At 44.3% G+C, this 21496-nt stretch overlaps 1 protein-coding gene across 1 annotated transcript; it reads left to right on the top strand.

Moving 5' to 3' along the window:
- Positions 1 to 934: 934 nt before the first annotated feature.
- Positions 935 to 21459, top strand: LOC125518185 (putative protein phosphatase 2C 37). The gene is made up of 4 exons (XM_087535116.1): positions 935 to 1328; positions 1406 to 1722; positions 18949 to 19020; positions 21294 to 21459. The coding sequence occupies exons 1-4, from the start codon at positions 951 to 953 to the stop codon at positions 21448 to 21450; spliced, it is 924 nt and encodes a 307-aa protein (XP_087391242.1). The 5' UTR covers positions 935 to 950; the 3' UTR covers positions 21451 to 21459.
- Positions 21460 to 21496: the final 37 nt, after the last annotated feature.

Raw genomic sequence — 21496 nt, 5'->3', positions numbered from 1 at the left:
TCTAGGGCATATTTCAACAATTTGGTGGTAGCAAGTTCAAGTAATGGTTTGAACACATTCAAGAAATAGTATAAAGATAATGCATATTACATAAAAATAACATTGAGAATTTAGATATATTGTTTGTCATGGAGCTGTGGCTGGCCGATTTACATGAAATTAATTCTCTCAGTTGTGGTGGAAAATGTAATACACATAATCCATATTGTTATTCAATAGCGAGTGTGTGTGAAATAGATGGATTATGGTCCCGTACCCAATAAGATGGATATGTGTGTGTGTGTTAGAGAGAGAGAGGGAGAGAGGGGGAGAGAGAGTAAGGAAGAGGGAGGGAGAGAGTGTGTGTGTGAGGATTTGATGGTAAAAGAGATTACTAATGTCACTTGATATGTATGAGAATATTAAATGTAATATTAACATGATTAATATTGAATTCTTAAAGTTAATGTGGCCCCGTTGCAACGCATGTGCGTTCCTCTAGTATCTCTTAAGAGAGCACGCTAAACGCCAATGAATTGAACTGGCTTGATACAGCATATATAGCAAATGAAAGCTCCTGAAATATAGAAAGGTGAAACTCTCCCGCAACAAGAGACGAAAAACTGTAGTAGAAAATTTATATGTTTTTATTCAAAGAAAATGTCTGTGTGTGCGCCGCGCGGGCGGGTGTGTGTGACTCTTTATCTTCTGTACTTGCAATAGTGAACAATAAACTAAGAGTAGTAAATAGTACAAAGATAAGCCTTTTTCCATCACTGAATAAATAAGGTGAAAATGAGGAAGTAGCCAGTAAACGTGAGGCGCGCGAGGGAAGCACAAACAAGCACAAACGTGAGGCTTCCTGCTGCTCCGGGTCCTCCTCCTCCTCTTCTGCGCTCTTTCAATTGTCCATTTCTGTCTTCCTCCTTCAGTTTCTCCCCTTTCTATCAGGCAGGTTGCTTGTTAGGGGGATGCTCTGCTGCTTCGGCACCCCCGCGCGCCCTGCTCAACCTGCTCCTCTTCCGCGTGACCAGTCCGTAGTGATGGCCAGCAACAGCGCCAACAACTTTCCCGCGGCCGGCGAGGGGGGAGCCGACCGTGCCTTGGGTTCCCAGCAACGCCGCGTACGCCGCCGCTGCCGCCGTTCCGCCCAGGTCACCGAAGAAAGGGAGGGTCCCGGCGTGGTACTTGCCGCCCGGTGGGGTGGGGCATATGGGGCGGCTGGGATGTTGGGGAGCTACCGGACGATCATGGAGGACAAGGTGTCGCTGCGCCCGTCCTTCTTCACTCGGGTTAACGGCTCGCGCATGCACTTCTTCGCCGTCTTTGACGGCCACGGTGGCCCTGAGGTAACCTAACCGCAGATCCCCTATCTTACTCGTGCCAACTCCACCTCGACTCTACACGTTTGCCCGTTGTAGCGCAGGTGTCTGCGCTGTGCAGGGACCATATGCACGCAATCCGTGCGGACGAGCTGGCCCGCGCATCCGCAGCCTACCGAAAGGAGACCCAGCAGCACGTAGAGGCGGAGGATCGCGCCTGGAAGGCCACACTGACACGGAGCTTCGCGCAGGCGGACGAGCTGCGGGCATCGGGGGTGCCCCAGGGCACCATAGGTGGGTCCACGGCCATGGTGGCGCTCTTGGTCCGCGGTCGCATCATCGTGGCCAAATGCGGCGACTCTCGCGCCGTGCTCTGCCATGCCGGCCACGCCATCCCGCTCTCCCAGGACCACAGCGTGAGATATAGTGCGTCATGTGTATGTAGGAGTATTTCTCTCATTTGGTTGGCTGGACAAAATCTCAAGGCACTGTCATCCGGAACTTGAAGTTCAATCATCTAAAAAAGAAGTAAGTGCTTAGTACATCCAGCAGGAACCTGTAGTTCCAGGTTGATGAACTCAAAAAATCTGAGGAAAAGCTCACCCAGGAGAACACCCAGATACTCCTTCACATGGGTGATCTCAAGAAGGGACATGAGAAGCTCACATCACGGAGGGATGAGTTAAAGATTCAGATTGCTGAACGGTTGAAGACAGAGGAGAAGAACAAGCAGAAATTGAAGGGGATCCTAGACATCTTGTCAGAATGAAGATGTAGATGAAGAGGAAGAGCAAGAGAAAGATCCAAATCAACATGAAGAAGAAGAATGCTTGCTTTGCTGACCTTTTGTGAAGTATGGTGTTGTTATGAACTAGTAATTGTGCACTATGGATGTGTAGTTGTGAACTAAGTTGGAACTATGTTGTTGCTTTAAATTGTGACCTAAGTTGAACTCTAGTATGTTGTGTAAGAATCTATTAATTATGTTGCATCAAGCTGTCCTATATGATTTGAGTTGCTTGTCATAGTTGGTTGATATCTTAAATGATTTAAGTTGTTGTCATAGTTGCTGTCATAGTGGTTACTCTACTCATTTACAGTCCATCGACGTCGAGAATCCCCTAAGCCATAGTGGTTAGTCATTTATGGTCCGTCGACGTCGAGAACCCCTAAACCCTGTAGGTTATTCATTTAGGGTTCGTCAACGTCAAGAACCCCTAAACCCTATAGGTTTGTCATTTAGGGTCCGTCGGCATCAAGAACCCCGAAACCCTATTGGTTAGGCATTTAGGGTCCGTCAACGTCGAGAACCCCTAAACCCTATTGGTTAGTCATTTAGGGTTCGTCGACGTCGAGAAACCCTAAACCCTATTGGTTTGTCATCTAGGGTCCGTCGACGTCGAGAACACCTAAACCCTATTGGTTAGTCATTTAGGGTCCATAGACGTCGAGAACCCCTAAACCCTATAGGTTACTCATTTAGGGTATGTCGTCGTCGAGAACCCCTAAACCCTATTGGTTAGTCATTTAGGGACCATCGACGTCGAGAACCCTAAACCCTATCGGTTAGTCATTTAGGGTCCGTCAACGTCGAGAACCCCTAAAACCTATAGGTCACTCATTTAGGGTCCGTCGACGTCGAGAACCCCTAAACCCTATTGGTTAGTCATTTAGGGTTCATCGACGTCGAGAACCCCTAAACCCTATTGGTTAGTCATTTAGGGTCCGTCGACGTCGAGAACCCCTAAACCCTATAGGTTACTCATCTAGGGTCCGTCGATGTTGAGAACCCCTAAACCCTATAGGTTACTCATTTAGGGTTCGTCGACATCGAGAACCCCTAAACCCTATAGGTTACTCATCTAGGGTCCATCGACGTCGAGAACCCCTAAACCCTATCATATCAAACTTAGTACTCATCACACCATATCAAACTTAACTCATCACATCATATCATACTTAACTCATCACATCATAACAAACTTAACTCATCACATCATAACAAACTTAGTACTCATCACATCAGAACAAACTTATTACTCATCACATCATACCAAACATAGTGGCTACTCATCAGACTTAGTACACATCAAACTGAGTATGCATAACATTGTTCAGAAACATAACCCAGATGCAGACATAACATAGTTCAAAATATTGTCCATCAGCATAACCCAGATGCACCCTCATGACACTGAGTTTTGACCTCCCATACTGGCATTAACATAGGACATCCATCCAGAATGACTTATTGGGTCATCAGATGCCATTGCACCATAAGTTGAAGCTCCAGAGGCAGATCTTGGAGCAAAGAATGGCCTTTGGTCCCTTGCAACAGAAGATCTAGCACCAGATCTCGTTGCAGTTGCATATCTAGCACCAGATCCACTTGCAGCAGCAGATCTAGCACTAGATGCCCTTGCAGAAGCAGATCTAGCAGCAGATGCAGATGGTGGCTGTGATCTTGAAGGTGGAGTAGCTTCATGAGCATTCCTTGATCTTGCAGGTGCATTGCAAACAAAAAGAAACATGTTAGTAAGTCAAACATGGTATTTACTCAAAATATAGTAATAGAAACCATAGTACTAATTAACAAGGGATTACCACATGCTTGTTTTTCCTTGTAGCCAGCTCTAGTTTCTGTTGAACCTTGCAGTTGGTGTACCTGTGTCCTTGAAGTCCACAATTACTACATGTTATAGTTGCCATTCTAGAACTGTCCTTTGGCTTTGGAAGTTCCAACCTGCCCTTTATCCTCTTCTCTTTTTTCCTTCCTCTCTTCACATGAAATTCAGGTGGATCTATGCCTGGTCCAGTTGTCTTTGTCCAGTCATGTTCACCAGGGACAGGATATATCATAGGTTCATATGATGCTATGTAAAAAGGTTTTTTGAAGAATATAGAAACATACTCCTCTAGAAACCTTTTTCCCTTGTTAATTGCAGATATATCATGGTTGCATGGTATGCCAGACAGGTCCCACTTTCTACAACCACATGTATGCATGTCCAAGTTGACTGGATGTGTTTGCTGCCCACTGGTCACTTGCCATAGATTTACACCTGCTTGAATGGGTTTGTAGTACCTGGCCCTTTCCTTTTCCACCTCTAGCTTCTCAGCATAATGGGGTGTGATCTTCCACATAGCCGTCTTTCCTCTCTCTCAATATTCCTATGCCACCTCACCATCTGCTTGTCCTTAATACTAGTCCTAATAGGTTTTTTCTTGAAATTTAAGATGTACTTGTTGAGCACCTCTGACAGACTTTTAACAACCAAGTCTGTCTTGCATTTGGTGTCAAAAGCATACCTAGCCCAATGTTGTTTAGGTATTCCACTCAGCCACTTCCAAGCTTCCTCACTCTCATTTTTTCAGATCACTCATTGCAATGTTAAGCTTGTGCTGGTTATAAGCATAGCTGGCATTATCCATGCATTTCTTTAGATCTTCCCCCCTAAACCCATCATTTTGGAAATTTGCATATAGGTGTTTAAAGCAAAATCTTTGATGGCAGTTTGGAGATACCTGATTTACTTCACTTAGTAGCCCCTGTTCACATAATATAACACTAAGCTACTGGAGTACTGAAGCTACTATCTACAACATAACTTATATGCACAAAGATAAACAAGGAGATGCATACCTTCTGTCTATCGAACATGATAGTGTAAGGGTCAAATTTACCAACTTCTCCTCCTAGACATATCTTTAGTTGGTGCAGAAACCAACACCAGTTTGATGTGTCCTGTTGTCCAACTATAGCAAATGCAAGTGGAAATATGTTGTTATTGCCATCTCTGCCAGTGACGGCTAGGATTTGAGCACCAGTATTCAGCTTGATAAAGCATGCATCAGCACCTACATTTAGATGCAAACAACAAACATGTATAAAACAACAAACATGTATAAAGCAAATGTGGCATGAACATTAACAAAACATTCTAAATAAAGCAAAGTAACGTGTAACTAACCAATGAATGGCCTGCATGCATTCAGAAATCTCTCCCTGGCTCCATTTATGCAGAAGAACATAGCATGAATCCTTGGTCCTGGATGTGGTCTTTTTGTTGTAGCTTTTGGAGTTATTGTTGCAACAACAACTCTACTTCTAGAGCTTGTATTCATGATAGTTTGGGCATAGTCCCTCAGCTTGGGATATTGCTTCTTTGCACTAACCCTAGATGACTCTGTACTACTTGGGTAAGTGTGCTGCAACCTCATCTTTTTGATAGCGAATGTATTTCCCCCTTTGATAATGGCAGCAACTATGAAGAACTGACAGTGCTCTTGTTTGCAACAGGCAATGATCCTTTTTTCTGAGTTTCTGTGGTACCTGAAATTTCTGGACTATGTAATGTGTAGGCTCAACGATGCTTCTCTGAATTTCTGCTAATTCTTGAAGCACATGTTCATACATAACTACTGATGTGGTTGCTCAAGTTTTTCATTGTACCATATCCTAGGTTTCCTTTTCTTTGCCCTACTCTTCATGCCTTTTTGTAGGAAAAATATGCTGGTGCCTCATGTCCATCATCACTGTCAAACAGCAAGCCATGATCTTTTTCATCAGATGAAGGATTAAAATCAGGTTTCACCTCCTCTAACACACTAGAGTGTGACCTACTGGTGGGGCGTCTCCTGACTTCCAGCTTCTACCTCTTCTTTGCATGTTCTTGTATGGGTGGTTTTTCTCTTTCAGTTTGAGTACTCGTTTCTGAAGGAAATATGCCCTAGAGGCAATAATAAAGTTATTATTTATTTTCTTATATCATGATAAATGTTTATTATTCATGCTAGAATTGTATTAACCGAAAGCATGATACATGTGTGAATACATAGACAAACAGAGTGTCACTAGTATGCCTCTACTTGACTAGCTCGTTGATCAAAGATGGTTATGTTTCCTGACCATAGACAAAGAGTTGTCATTTGATTAATGGGGTCACATCATTAGGAGAATGATGTGATTGACTTGACCCATTTCGTTAGCTTAGCACTTGATCGTTTAGTTTGTTGCTATTGCTTTCTTCATGACTTATACATGTTCCTATGACTATGAGATTATGCAACTCCTGTTTACCGGAGGAACACTTTGTGTGCTACCAAACGTCACAACGTAACTGGATGATTATAAAGGTGCTCTACAGGTGTCTCCAAAGGTACTTGTTGGGTTGGCGTATTTTGAGATTAGGATTTGTCACTCTGATTGCCGGAGAGGTATCTCTGGGCCACTCGGTAATACACATCACTTAAGCCTTGCAAGCATTGCAACTAATGAGTTAGTTGCGGGATGATGTCTTACGGAATGAGTAAAGAGACTTGCCGGTAACGAGATTGAACTAGGTTTTGAGATACTGACGATCGAATCTTGGGCAAGTAACATACCGATGAGAAAGTGAACAACGTATGTTGTTATGCGGTTCGACTGATATAGATCTTCGTAGAATATGTAGGAGCCAATATGGGCAATCAGGTTCCACTATTGGTTATTGACCAGAGAAATGTCTCGGTCATGTCTACATAGTTCTCGAACCCGTAGGGTCCGCACGCTTAACGTTCGTTGATGATATAGTATTTATGAGTTATGTATGTTGGTAACTGAATGTTGTTCGGAGTTCCGGATAAGTCACGGACATGACAAGGAACTCCGGAATGGTCCGGAGATAAAGTTTGATATATGGGATAATACTGTTTAGTCTTCAGAAGGGTTTTAGAATTCACCTGAAGGGGTTCCGGATGTTTCCCGAAATGTTTGGGTACGAGAACACTTTATTTGGGCCAAAGGGGAAAGCCCACAAGGTTTTTGGAAAGCGCAAAAGGAAGTTTTGCTGAGTCTAGAGGCCAGACGCCAAGGTCCCTAGCATATGGGTCCAGACGCCGGGAACCCGGGCGTCTGGCCCTGGAGTCCGAGAAGGACTCTTGCCTTTCGAGTGAAACCGACTTTGTGGAGGCTTTTACTCCAAGTTTCGACCCCAAGGCTCAACATATAAATAGAGGGGTAGGGCTAGCACCCAAGACACATCAGGAAACACGAAGCCGTGTGTCGGCAACCCCGTCCCCTCTAGTTTATCCTCCGTCATAGTTTCGTAGTGCTTAGGTGAAGCCCTGCGGAGATAGTTCTTCACCAACACCGTCACCACGCCGTCGTGCTGCCGGAATTCATCTACTACTTCGCCCCTCTTGCTGGATCGAGAAGGCGAGGACGTCATCGAGCTGAACGTGTGCTGAATGCAGAGGTGTCGTACGTTTGGTACTTGATCGGGACGGATCGTGAAGGTGTACGACTACATCAACCGCGTTGATAAACGCTTCCTCTTACGGTCTATGAGGGTACATATACAACACTCTCCCCTCTCGTTGCTATGCATCACCATGATCTTGTGTGTGTGCGTAGGAAAATTTGGAAATTACTACGTTCCCCAACAGTGGCATCCGAGCCGGGTTTTATGCGTAGATGTCATATGGACGAGTAGAACACAAGTGAGTTGTGGGCGATACAAGTCATACTGCTTACCAGCATGTCACACTTTGGTTCAGCAGTATTGTTGGATGAAGCGGCCGGACCGACATTACGCGTACGCTTACGCGAGACTGGTTCTATCGACGTGCTTTGCACATAGGTGGTTGGCTGGTGTCAGTTTCTCCAACTTTAGTTGAACCGAGCGTGGCTACGCCCGGTCCTTGAGAAGGTTAAAACAGCACTAACTTGACGAACTATCGTTGTGGTTTTGATGCGTAGGTAAGAACGGTTCTTGCTCGGCCCGTTGCAGCCACGTAAAACTTGCAACAACTAAGTAGAGGACGTCTAACTTGTTTTTGCAGGGCATGTTGTGATGTGATATGGTCAAGACATGATGCTATATTTTATTGTATGAGATGATCATGTTTTGTAACCGAGTTATCGGCAACTGGCAGGAGCCATATGGTTGTCGCTTTATTGTATGCAATGCAATCGCCCTGTAATGCTTTACTTTATCACTAAGCGGTAGCGATAGTCGTAGAAGCAATAGTTGGCGAGATGACAATGATGCTACGATGGAGATCAAGGTGTCGTGCCGGTGACGATGGTGATCATGACGGTGCTTCTGAGATGGAGATCACAAGCACAAGATGATGATGTCCATATCATATCACTTATATTGATTGCATGTGATGTTTATATTTTATGCATCTTATTTTGCTTTGTTTGACGGTAGCATTATAAGATGATCTCTCACTAAATTTCAAGATAAAAGTGTTCTCCCTGAGTATGCACCGTTGCCAAAGTTCGTCGTGCCCAGACAACACGTGATGATCGGGTGTGATAAGCTCTACGTCCATCTACAACGGGTGCAAGCCAGTTTTTGCACATGCGGAATACTCAGGTTAAACTTGACAAGCCTGGCATATGCAGATATGGCCTCGGAACACTGAGACCGAAAGGTCGAGCGTGAATCATATAGTAGATATGATCAACATAGTGATGTTCACCATTGAAAACTACTCCATTCCACGCGATGATCGGTTATGGTTTAGTTGATTTGGATCACGTGATCACTTAGATGATTAGAGGGATGTCTACCTAAGTGGGAGTTCTTAAGTAATATGATTAATTGAACTTAAATTTATCATGAACTTAGTACCTGATAGTATTTTGCATGTCTATGTTTGTTGTAGATAGATGGCTCGTGTTGTTATTCCGTTGAATTTTAATGTGTTCCTTGAGAAAGCAAAGTTAAAAGATGATGGTAGCAATTACACTGACTGGGTCCGTAACTTGAGGATTATCCTCATTGCTGCACAGAAGAATTACGTCCTGGAAGCACCGATAAGTGCCAAACCTGCTGCAGGAGCAACACCAGATGTTATGAACATCTGGCAGAGCAAAGCTGATGACTACTCGATAGTTCAGTGTGCCATGCTTTACGGCATAGAACCGGGACTTCAACGACGTTTTGAACGTCATGGAGCATATGAGATGTTCCAGGAATTGAAGTTAATATTTCAAGCAAATGCCCGGATTGAGAGATATGAAGTCTCCAATAAGTTCTATAGCTGCAAGATGAAGGAGAATAGTTCTGTCAGTGAGCATATACTCAAAATGTCTGGGTATCATAATCACTTGACTCAACTGGGAGTTAATCTTCCTGTTGATTGTGTCATTGATAGAGTTCTTCAATCACTGACACCAAGCTACAAGAGCTTCATGATGAACTATAATATGCAAGGGATGAATAAGTCAATTTCCGAGCTCTTCGCAATGCTAAAGGCTGCGGAGGTAGAAATCAAAAAGGAGCATCAAGTGTTGATGGTCAATAAGACCGCCAGTTTCAAGAAAAGGGGCAAAGGGAAGAAGAAGGGGAACTTCAAGAAGAACAGCAAACAAGTTGTTGCTCAGGAGAAGAAACCTAAGTCTGGACCTATGCCTAAGACTGATTGCTTCTACTGCAAACAGACTGGTCACTGGAAGCGGAACTGCCCCAAGTATTTAGCGGATAAGAAGGATGGCAAGGTGAACAAAGGTATATGTGATATACATGTTATTGACGTGTACCTTACCAGAGGTCGCAGTAGCACCTGGGTACTTGATACTAGTTCTGTTGCTAATATTTGCAACTCGAAACAGGGACTACGGATTAAGCGAACACTGGCTAAGGACGAGGTGACGATGCGCGTGGGACATGGTTCCAAAGTTGGTGTGATCGCCGTCGGCACGCTAAATAAAGTTGATGTGATCTACATCTACCTTCGGGATTAGTTTGAGACCTAAATAATTGTTATTTGGTGCCAACGTTGAGCTTGAACATTATATCTGGATCTTGCTTAATGCGAGACGGTTATTCATTTAAATCCGAGAATAATGGTTGTTCTATTTATATGAGTAATATCTTTTATGGTCATGCACCCTTGAAGAGTGGTCTATTTTTGATGAATCTCGATAGTAGTGATACACATATTCATAATATTGAAGCCAAAAGATGCAGAGTTGATAATGATAGTGCAATTTATTTGTGGCACTGTTGTTTGGGTCATATTGGTATAAAGCGCATGAAGAAACTCCATACTGATGGACTTTTGGAATCACTTGATTATGAATCACTTGGTACTTGCGAACCATGCCTCATGGGCAAGATGACTAAAACGCCGTTCTCCGGAACTATGGAGTGAGCAACTGATTTGTTGGAAATCATACATACTGATGTATGTGGTCCAATGAATATTGAAGCTCGCGGCGGGTATCGTTATTTTCTGACCTTCACGGATGATTTAAGCAGATATGGCTATATCTACTTAATGAAACATAAGTCTGAAACATTTAAAAAGTTCAAAGAATTTCAAAGTGAAGTTGAAAATCATCGTAACAAGAAAATAAAGTTTCTACGATCTGATAATGGAGGAGAATATTTGAGTTACGAGTTTGGTCTACATTTGAAACAATGCGGAATAGTTTTGCAACTCATGCCACCCGGAACACCACAGCGTAATGGTGTGTACGAACGTCGTAATCATACTTTACTAGATATGGTGCGATCTATGATGTCTCTTACTGATTTACCGCTATCATTTTGGGGATATGCTTTAGAGACGGCACCTTATGAACTATGGTTTGGCAAGAAACCAAAGTTGTCGTTTCTTAAAGTTTGGGGCTACGATGCTTATGTGAAAAAGCTTCAACCTGATAAGCTCGAACCTAAATCGGAGAAATGTGTCTTCATAGGATACCCAAAGGAAACTGTTGGGTACACCGCCTTCTATCACAGATCCGAGGGCAAGACATTCGTTGCTAAGAATGGATCCTTTCTAGAGAAGGAGTTTCTCTCGAAAGAATTGAGTGGGAGGAAAGTAGAACTTGATGAGGTAACAGTACCTGTTCCCTTATTGGAAAGTAGTTCATCACAGTAACCGGTTCCTATGATGTCTACACCAATTAGTGAGGAAGTTAATGATGATGATCATGAAACTTCAGATCAAGTTGTTACTGAACCTCATAGGTCAACTAGAGTAAGATCCGCACCAGAGTGGTACGGTAATCCTGTTCTAGAGGTTATGTTGCTAGACCATGATGAACCTACGAACTATGAAGAAGCGATGGTGAGCCCAGATTCCGAAAAATGGCTTGAAGCCATGAAATCTGAGATGGGATCCATATATGAGAACAAAGTGTCGACTTTGGTTGACTTGTCCGTTGATCGGCAAGCCATCGAGAATAAATGGATCTTCAAGAAGAAGACTGACGCTGATGGTAATGTTACTGTATATAAAGCTCGACTTGTTGCAAAAGGTTTTCGACAAGTTCAAGGGATTGACTACGATGAGACCTTCTCACACGTAGCGATGCTTAAGTTTGTCCGGATCATGTAAGCAATTTCTGCATTTTGTGATTATGAAATTTGGCAAATGGATGTCAAAATTGCATTCCTGAATGGATTTCTGGACGAAGAGTTGTATATGATGCAACTGGAAGGTTTTGTCGATCCAAAGGGAGCTAAAAAAGTGTGCAAGCTCCAGCGATCCATTTATGGACTGGTGCAAGCCTCTCGGAGTTGGAATAAACGTTTTGGTAGTGTGATCAAAGCATATGGTATTATACACACTTTTGGAGAAGGCTGTATTTACAAGAAAGTGAGTGGGAGCTCAGTAGCATTTGTAATATTATATGTGCATGACATATTGTTGATTGGAAATGTTATAGAATTTATGGATAGCATAATAGGATATTTGAATAAGAGTTTTTCAATGAAAGACCTCGGTGAAGCTGCTTATATATTGGGCATCAAGATCTATAGAGATAGATCGAGACGCTTAACTGGACTTTCACAAAGCACATACCTCGACAAAATTTTGAAGAAGTTCAAAATGGATCAAGCAAAGAAAGGGTTCTTGCCTGTGTTACAAGGTGTGAAGTTGAGTAAGACTCAATGCCCGACCACTATAGAAGATAGAGAGAAAATGAAAGATGTTCCCTATGCTTCAGCCATAGGCTCTATCATGTATGCAATGCTGTGTACCAGACCTGATGTGTGCCTTGCTATTAGTTTAGCATGGAGGAACCAGAGTAATCCAGGAGTGGATCACTGGACAGTGGTCAAGAACATCCTGAAATACCTAAAAAGGACGAAGGATATGTTTCTCGTTCATGGAGGTGACAAGGAGCTCGTCGTAAATGGTTACGTCGATGCAAGCTTTGACACTGATCCGGACGATTCTAAATCGCAAACCGGATACATGAATTTATTAAACGGTGGAGCTATCAGTTGGTGCAGTTCTAAACAAAGCGTTGTAGCGGGATCTACATGTGAAGCGGAGTACATAGCTGCTTTGGAAGCAGCAAATGAAGGAGTCTGGATGAAGGAGTTCATATCCGATCTAGGTGTCATACCTAGTGCATCTGGACCAATGAAAATCTTTTGTGACAATACTGGTGCAATTGCTTTGGCAAAGGAATCCAGATTTCACAAGAGAACCAAGCACATCAAGAGACGCGTCAACTCCATCCGGGACCAAGTCCAGGTCGGAGACATAGAGATTTGCATGATACATACGAATCTGAATGTTGCAGACCCGTTGACTAAGCCTCTTCCATGAGCAAAACATGATCATCACCAAGGCTCCATGGGTGTTAGAATCATTACTGTGTAATCTAGATTATTGACTCTAGTGCATGTGGGAGACTGAAGGAAATATGCCTGATACGTCTCCGTCGTATCTATAATTTTTGATTGTTCCATGCCAATATTCTACAACTTTCATCTACTTTTGGCAACTTTTTATACTATTTTTGGGACTAACATATTGATCCAGTGCCCAGTGCCAGTTCCTGTTTGTTGCATGTTTTTCGTTTCTCCGAATATCCATATCAAACGGAGTCCAAACGGGATAAAAACTGACGGATATTTTTTTGGAATATATATGATTTTTTGGAAGAAAAATCCACGCGAGACGGTGCCCGAGGTGGCCACGAGGCAGGGGGCGCACCCCTGACCCTCGTGGGCCACCCGTAAGGCGGTTGATACCCTTCTTTCGCCGCAAGAAAGCTAATATCCGGATAGAGATCGTGTTAAAATTTCAGCCCAATCGGAGTTACGGATCTCCGGGAATATAAGAAACGGTGAAAGGGTAGAATCTGGGAACGCAGAAACAGAGAGAAACAGAGAGACATATCCAATCTCGGAGGGGCTCTCGCCCCTCCCACGCCATGGAGGCCAAGGACCAGAGGGGAAACCCTTCTCCCATCTAGGGAGGAGGTCAAGGAAGAAGAAGAAGGAGGGGGGCTCTCTCCCCCTCGCTTCTGGTGGCACCGGAGTGCCACCGGGGGCCATCATCATCACCGCGATCTACACCAACACCTCCGCCATCTTCACCAACATCTCCATCACCTTCCCCCCTCTATCTACAGCGTTCCACTCTCCCGCAACCCGCTGTACCCTCTACTTGAACATTGTGCTTTGTGCTTCATATTGTTATCCAATGATGTGCTGCCATCCTATGATGTCTGAGTAGATTTTTGTTCTCCTATCGGTGGTTGATGAATTGCTATGATTGATTTCATTTGCGTGTGGTTATGTTGCTGTCCTTTGGTGCCCATCATATGATTGCGTGCGTGGATCACACCCTAGGGTTAGTTGTATGCTGATAGGACTATGTATTGGAGGGCAAGAGTGACAGAAGCTTCAACCTAGCATAGAAATTGATGCATACGGGATTGAAGGGGGACCAATATACCTTAATGCTATGGTTGGGTTTTAACTTAATGAACATTAGTAGTTGCGGATGCTTGCTAATAGTCCAATCATAAGTGCATAGAATTCCAAGTCAGGGATGACATGCTAGCAGTGGCCTCTCCCACATAATACCTGCTATCGGTCTAGTAAAGTAGTCAATTTCTTAGGGGCAATTTCACAACTCCTACCACCACTTTTTCACACTCTCTATATTTACTTTATTGCTTCTTTACTTATAACAGCCCCTACTTTTTATTTACGTAATCTTTATTATCTTGCAAACCTATCCAACAACACCTACAAAGTACTTCTAGTTTCATACTTGTTCTAGGTAAAGCAAACGTCAAGTGTGCGTAGAGTTGTATCGGTGGTCGATAGAACTTCAGGGAATATTTGTTCTGCCTTTAGCTCCTCATTGGGTTCGACACTCTTACTTATCGAAAACTGTTGCGATCCCCTATACTTGTGGGTTATCAATGCCCTAGAGGCAATAATAAAGTTATTGTTTATTTCCTTATATCATGATAAATGTTTATTATTCATGCTAGAATTGTATTAACCGGAAACATGATACATGTGTGAATACATAGACAAACAGATTGTCAATAGTATGCCTCTACTTGACTAGCTCGTTGATCAAAGATGGTTATGTTTCCTGACCATAGACAAAGAGTTGTCATTTGATTAACGGGGTCACATTATTAGGAGAATGATGTGATTTACTTGACCCATTTCGTTAGCTTAGCACTTGATCGTTTACTTTGTTGCTATTGCTTTCTTCATGACTTATACATGTTCCACTACAGGTGTCTCTGAAGTTACTTGTTGGGTTGGCATATTTCGAGATTAGGATTTGTCACTACAATTGTCCGAGAGGTATCTCTGGTCCCACTCGGTAATACACATCACTTAAGCCTTGCAAGCATTGCAACTAATGAGTTACTTGTGGAATGATGTGTTACGGTAGGAGTAAAGAGACTTGCCGTTAACGAGATTGAACTAGGTATTGAGATACTGACGATCGAATCTCGGGCAAGTAACATACCGATGACAAAGGGAACAACATATGTTGTTATGCGGTTCAACCGATAAAGATCTTCATAGAATATGTAGGAGCCAATATGGGCATCCAGGTTCCGCTATTGGTTATTGACCAGAGAAATGTCTCGGTCATGTCTACATAGTTCTCGAACCCGTAGGGTCCGCACGCTTAACGTTCGTTGACGATATAGTATTTATGAGTTATGTATGTTGGTAACCGAATGTTGTTCGGAGTTCCGGATAAGATCACGGACATGAAGAGGAACTCCGGAATGGTCCGGAGATAAAGTTTGATATATGGGATAATAGTGTTTAGTCTTCAGAAGGGTTCAGGAATTCACCAGAAGGGGTTCCGGATGTTTCCCAAAATGTTTGGGTACGAGAACAATTTATTTGGGCCAAAGGGGAAAGCCCACAAGGTTTTTGGAAAGCGCAAAAGGAAGTTTTGCGGAGTCCAGAGGCCCGACGTCAGGGTCCCTGGCGTCTGGGTCCAGACGCCGGGAACCCTGGCATCTGGCCCTGGAGTCCGAGAAGGACTCTTGCCTTTCGAGTGAAACCGACTTTGTGGAGGCTTTTACTCCAAGTTTCGACCCCAAGGCTCAACATATAAATAGAGGGGTAGGGCTAGCACCCAAGACACATCAAGAAACACCAAGCCGTGTGCCGGCTACCCCGTCCCCTCTAGTTTATCCTCCGTCATAGTTTTCGTAGTGCTTAGGCGAAGCCCTGCGGAGATTGTTCTTCACCAACACCGTCACCATGCTGTCGTGCTGTCGGAAGTCATATACTACTTTGCCCCTCTTGCTGGATCGAGAAGGCGAGGACGTCATCGAGCTAAACGTGTGTTGAACGCGGAGGTGCCGTACGTTCGGTACTTGATCGGGACGGATCGTGAAGGTGTACGACTACATCAACCGCGTTGATAAACGCTTCCGCTTACGGTCTACAAGGGTACTTAGACAACACTCTCCCCTCTCGTTGCTATGCATCACCATGATCCTGTGTGTGTGCGTAGGAAAATTTTGAAATTACTACGTTCCCCAAAAGTTTCAGTTGCAACATTCACCTCCTCCTCCTCCTCAAACATCAGTGTCACCCTCATAATGCATGGGTGGTTCATCTTCTGATTCTTCATCTGAATCTTCATCTTCTTTCTCTGCCAATCTCTTCCCCTCTATTATCTCTGTGTGTTCAGCTAAAATGTAGTTATCGGTGTCATATGCACCCTTAGAGTCAGAGTAACTCCTATATCCCTCCTCTAAAAATCCCTCTTCCTCCAACATATCTTTCAGCTTCCCCTTGACATTTCTACTCTCTTGTGTAGGATGCATTGTACTACTGCTACTGCACTGACTCTGGAAAACTACACCATGATCATCAACAGCAAGCACAGCAGGCTCACTGAGATCATAAACAACAGGTGGTTCATATATAACTGCAGCTAATTCATTTGTTGTCTGATGGATGTTACCCTCACTAACAAAACCTGACTCTGTACTGACAGGTGTTGTTGCCCTCGCTAACAAATTTAGAACTAATGAATCCTCATACCGCTTCTTTAGTTCTTGCAATTTGATGTTCGTGTCAATCAGATCTAGTCCATGCTCTCTCTCAACTCCTGTTGCAGCTGTATTTCTCATGTGATATAGTTCATCATTAAAATTAAATCCTACTACTGTCAACGGTGCATACAGGTTCAGAAATGTGACATCTGAGCTGCAAATCTTCCTATGCAAATTATTCCCAGCATCAAAGTGAACCCTAACATCCCATATAGCATCATCTAACCTACAAGCCACCACAAAATTGAAATATTTTCTGTGCTTTAAGAACAGTAACCCTAGCCCTATGATTTGAACAGACAGAAGGAAAAAGGAGGGATTTACAGCACTCCATCCGCTCCACTAGTCCAGTGATGGCTTGTGGTTGGGTTGGCCAACCACATCTCAGTGAGCCGCAACCATTGCTCCAAGGACAGGGGCGCCTCCTCCTCCTCTGCCTCATCATCGGTGGAGTTGGACGACCTGGAGCAGTCCAGCCCCACGTGGTCATCACTCCCAAGGCCGGGAAGGTCATCGTAGCCTCCCATGACACCGCCGCCGCCAGGGGTCACCACAGCCATCGCCTGACATCCACGGGGAGAGAGGAGATGGAGAAGGGGAGAAGGAAGGCTAGGGTTCGTCTGGTGGGATCCGACTCGGTTCGACCGAGCCCGCTAAGACCGACCGCGCCGACTCAGGGTGGACACGGTCCGGGCCGGTCCGGTCCCTGACCGAGCCGCCGTTTTGACCGGCCGCCGGCGGACCGGACCGGACCGGACCGACCAGCTGAGCGGTCCTGATATCAGGGCTCGGACCGACTGCACTCCTGCCCGGGTTGGACCGGGAGGATCGGCCATGGTCACCGTCGATGAGGGCACAACGCGCGAGGGGTTGCTGGACAGCGTAGGAGGAGGTGTAGGGCGCTCGATGGTCCAGATCGGCGGTAGTGTACACATGGAAGCGACAGGACGCGGCGGGCGCCGGCCGGCGGACGCCATTGTTAGCCATGAAACTGCGTGTGTTTCCTCCTTAGAAGTTTTTCTCTCGCATGCAAGTATTGTAGGGCATGCATGAGCCCACGATTTTTTGTGTGCGGGCCTTGCCGTGATTAACGGATCAAATATGACGTGAAGTTAGGGCATGTACAATGGTTGATAAGATAGTCTTATCTTAAATCTTGCATGTAATTTAGAGATGGCAAAAAACAACGTGTACAATGGGTCATTTCTTAGTCTTATCTTTAATAACTAGTAATTCCTAAAAATACGGTGAGACATATTGTGATAAGAGATCATCTCTTGTCTTCTCTTAAATAAGAGAAGACAAGACTTTTCTTATGACTTCTCTCTCCTCCACCCCATCATCTATCCTATGTGGCACTTCTAAGATAGCACCATTGTACATGCCCTTAGTCGTGGGATGGCGCCGTGATTATAGGATCGAGCCTGTTTCTGTCGTTCTTTTTCTTTTTAGTAGTGATATATTCCTAAGAATGATTTTTACGTAAACTTATGTACCAATTGAATTGGATTGCTTCTGTTACCTAAAATCGTGGGGCAGTTATTACAATCCAAACAAAGATATCACGTATAGATTTGGTAAGCAAGTCACGTAGGAATAGAATGTTCCTTCTGTTTTCTGTTCGACTTGATAAAAGGAAACGGAAGCATGGGATGGTCGCATGATTAAAGGATTCTCTCGTTAGTCGCTAGTAAAAGGAAACGGAAGCGAAGGGCTAGTCAAGAATGGCGCTGCGATTATCGGATCGAACGCCGGCACTCTCGTTCTTTATATTCTCTCTCTAACTGAATACAAGGAAAAAAGGCAGCGCGTGATCTGAGTCTTCTTGTACCTCTTGCCCCTGTTCCTGTGTCAATTGTGTGAGTGAGTACTTGATTCCCATGAACAGCGCCAGGTGGGACACGTCCAGGGCGTCGCCAGTGGCCGCGACGAAGAAGAACGGCATGCACCTTCGGTCCGCTCGGTCGGACCGGGCAAAGACCGGACAGGACTGAGAAAATTTCAGGCCGAAATTTAATAACAGGACCGAACAAATTCTTCAGCGGGCCAGGACCGGACCGTCCGGTCCAGAACGGGCCACGAGCGGGCCGAAAAGCCTGATCGCTCCGTCCAGCTTGAGCGCCGACCTCGTCCAAGTCAGCGCACCGGGCACGGGCCAATTGGCCAGCGTGTCGCCTGACAGGTGGGGTCGCGCAGTCAGATACATGGTCAATACAGAGTTACACGCCTGTCAACCTTTTTTGTAACGATTAGGCCGAATAGTGGTACTGAACTGTGACATACACGAGCAATGGTACTGGCTCGTTACAACGTGCGCAAGTGTAATATCTCCTTGCAATTAACTCGACCGGAGGAGATGGCGTGTGTCACGGCGGCAGGCGGCGGGGTGCTTCGCGTGCAGTGGATGCTTGCCAACAGGGGCGGATCCAGCTATATGGCGAGGTTTGGCAGCTGCCATACCTAAAATTTGGCAAAAGTATTGTATATATATACTGTATGTATGAAGCTTTGAGCTGAGTCAATGGATTTTTGGTCAGTTTCGTCAATTTGGAGGATGAATACTCGCAGGGGGCAGGCAACTCATGGCCTCGAATGTATTTCGCCAGGTAGTTGTGTGTTACCTACGTGTTTCTGCCTCATTAGAGGCCTAACTGCCGCTGAAGGAGAGAATTAAGCAATAGGTGACTTGCATCACATAAGCCCATGACCCACAAGCCCATGTTCTAAACGAGGACACCATTGGCAGTCAATTGCAAATCAATTCACATGTACTCCAGTTGATTGGACATGCTAAAAAAATGTACTAGTTGATTGGAGATACAGGAGCTGTTTCGTTCAAGCACGGTTGATCAGGAATCGCCTTGCAGCCGCCGCTCAAGCTTGTCTCTAGCTGTGTGATGAGCAGTGCCAACTCCGCGAAACCCAGAGCCTCACTGCTTTCCGTCTCTCCGGTGAAGAAACTAGATCTAATTGGACTCAAATCGTCTTGAGGTATTACAATATACAACTAGGAGCAACAGCTACTCCTCCAAACTCATCACAATGTATGTCTTGTTGTGATATTTGTCCCTACTGCCGACCGACCGACCGACCCCTAGTCGGCTAACCCCTAAGGCATGCAATAGAGGCAGCGATTACAGAGCAACCACGCGATCTTTAGTCAGCGTGGTGGGCATGGCAGCAACCACCGTCAAGAGAGGCAGCAAGCAGGAAAGTCACATAGTTATATGTTACTACATTGTTTTTTCCCCTCACAAACTCTGCCACACCTAAAAAATATTCCTGGCTCCGCCACTGCTTGCCAAGACGCACGCGCTAAGTACATTCTCACACGATTGCCCTTCCGATCCATGCACCCAGCTGGCATGCGTGTTGTGTTACTACTTACTAGCAAACAAGCCACCTTCCTGAATTTGTTTGCGACTGGTCAGTGTCTCTGTTGATTGTCATTAGCCTATATGTTGCCTTTCGCCATTAATTCGACCAAAGCTGCTGGCGTGTCATTTTGTTTTTAACCACTACGTTTTGTTGTTCTCATTAGCATTGCCTATATATTGAAGAGAGAGAGAGGATAGTTTTTCTTTCAGAAATGATATGTAGCGAACGTCAGATTTCTGGCTCCTCCCAGAGAACGACTCTAGGGCCGTTAGATCAAGTGCACCAATCTTGATGCACGCTAAGTTGCCAGGTCAGAAAAAAAAATCTTTCGGTCTTGAGTTGTCTACGTGGGAACGCTTGTAGATGAAATTGACGTGCCCAGCCGATGCCAACTCATCTCTATTCCTTATCCATTCACAACCATGGTGAGGAGCTCCTGCCGGAGGTGGGCAGGAGCACGATACTCCTCTGCTTCAGGCTTGGGCCCGTCTTCATACTCCCCATAGGTCAGGCCACTGCTCATCTTCCCCATAGGTCAGGCCTTCTTACATAAAGACAAAAAAAAAACATATACATGCAAATATAATCAAAAAGGAACATTTCTTTTTTGCGTCCATGTGTGACCTTCTAATGGAAAAAGCTAATTAAAACATTGCCTTGCATTTTACTACCAAGAAAGGGATGTAGAAGGTGGGGTTTATCCTACTTTTTTAAGGAAACAATTGAAACATAGTAGGTTCACTGATATAAATAAAATTGTAGAATGCCCGATTATGTTAAATACATACACATCACATGGTACCAGGATGTACCAATGGGCACAACTCATTTCTAATTTTTGAATCATGCTTCCATAGCACCAACAGATGGGGCCACTCAGGACAATATGTAGTGAATTGGTTTATTTATTGTAGTTGCATCCTATTATCTGATCAAATACTGCGTTGGGCTATCTTTTAATAGTCTTGCCTTTAAATATCATATTTGGTAAACCATGAATTCGAACCCATTAATAGTCTTACCTTTAGCAAGGATGTTATTATGTATTGTTGCATTATCATTCATGTCAAATTGATAGTTCAGATTCCCTTTATTTGACATTGTTGTTTTTTGATAAAATCTTTCATGAGTGGGTACTTACTTGGTCTTGATGGATATATGAGAGTCGAATTCCTGATTAATCCCCAAAAGAAAATTACATAAATTCCATTTTTACTTTCTGGAAAGCTTATTCATTTCCACAACAAGTTGATTTTTCTTTAGTATATATTTGTATTAATGCTTAAGGTATTACATCTTTTTAAACAATGAACTATACTCATAGGGCACACGCTCCTCAAGCCTGAAGTGATATGTGAGCCGGAGATTACCATATCTACGAGGTCAGAGGATGATGATTTCATGATCCTTGCAAGTGATGGATTGTCACCCCGTGGCAATGCACGGGCTCTTTTGCTAGTAAGGTGAAAATGAGGAAGCAGGCAGTAAACTGAGGCGCGCGAGGGTAGCACGA

The sequence above is a fragment of the Triticum urartu genome, chromosome 7A, assembly GCF_056163025.1.
Source record: "Triticum urartu cultivar PI428250 chromosome 7A, HENAU_Tu73, whole genome shotgun sequence".
Classification (NCBI taxonomy): Eukaryota; Viridiplantae; Streptophyta; class Magnoliopsida; order Poales; family Poaceae; genus Triticum; species Triticum urartu.
This window is presented reverse-complemented; position numbering and strand designations above follow the sequence as displayed.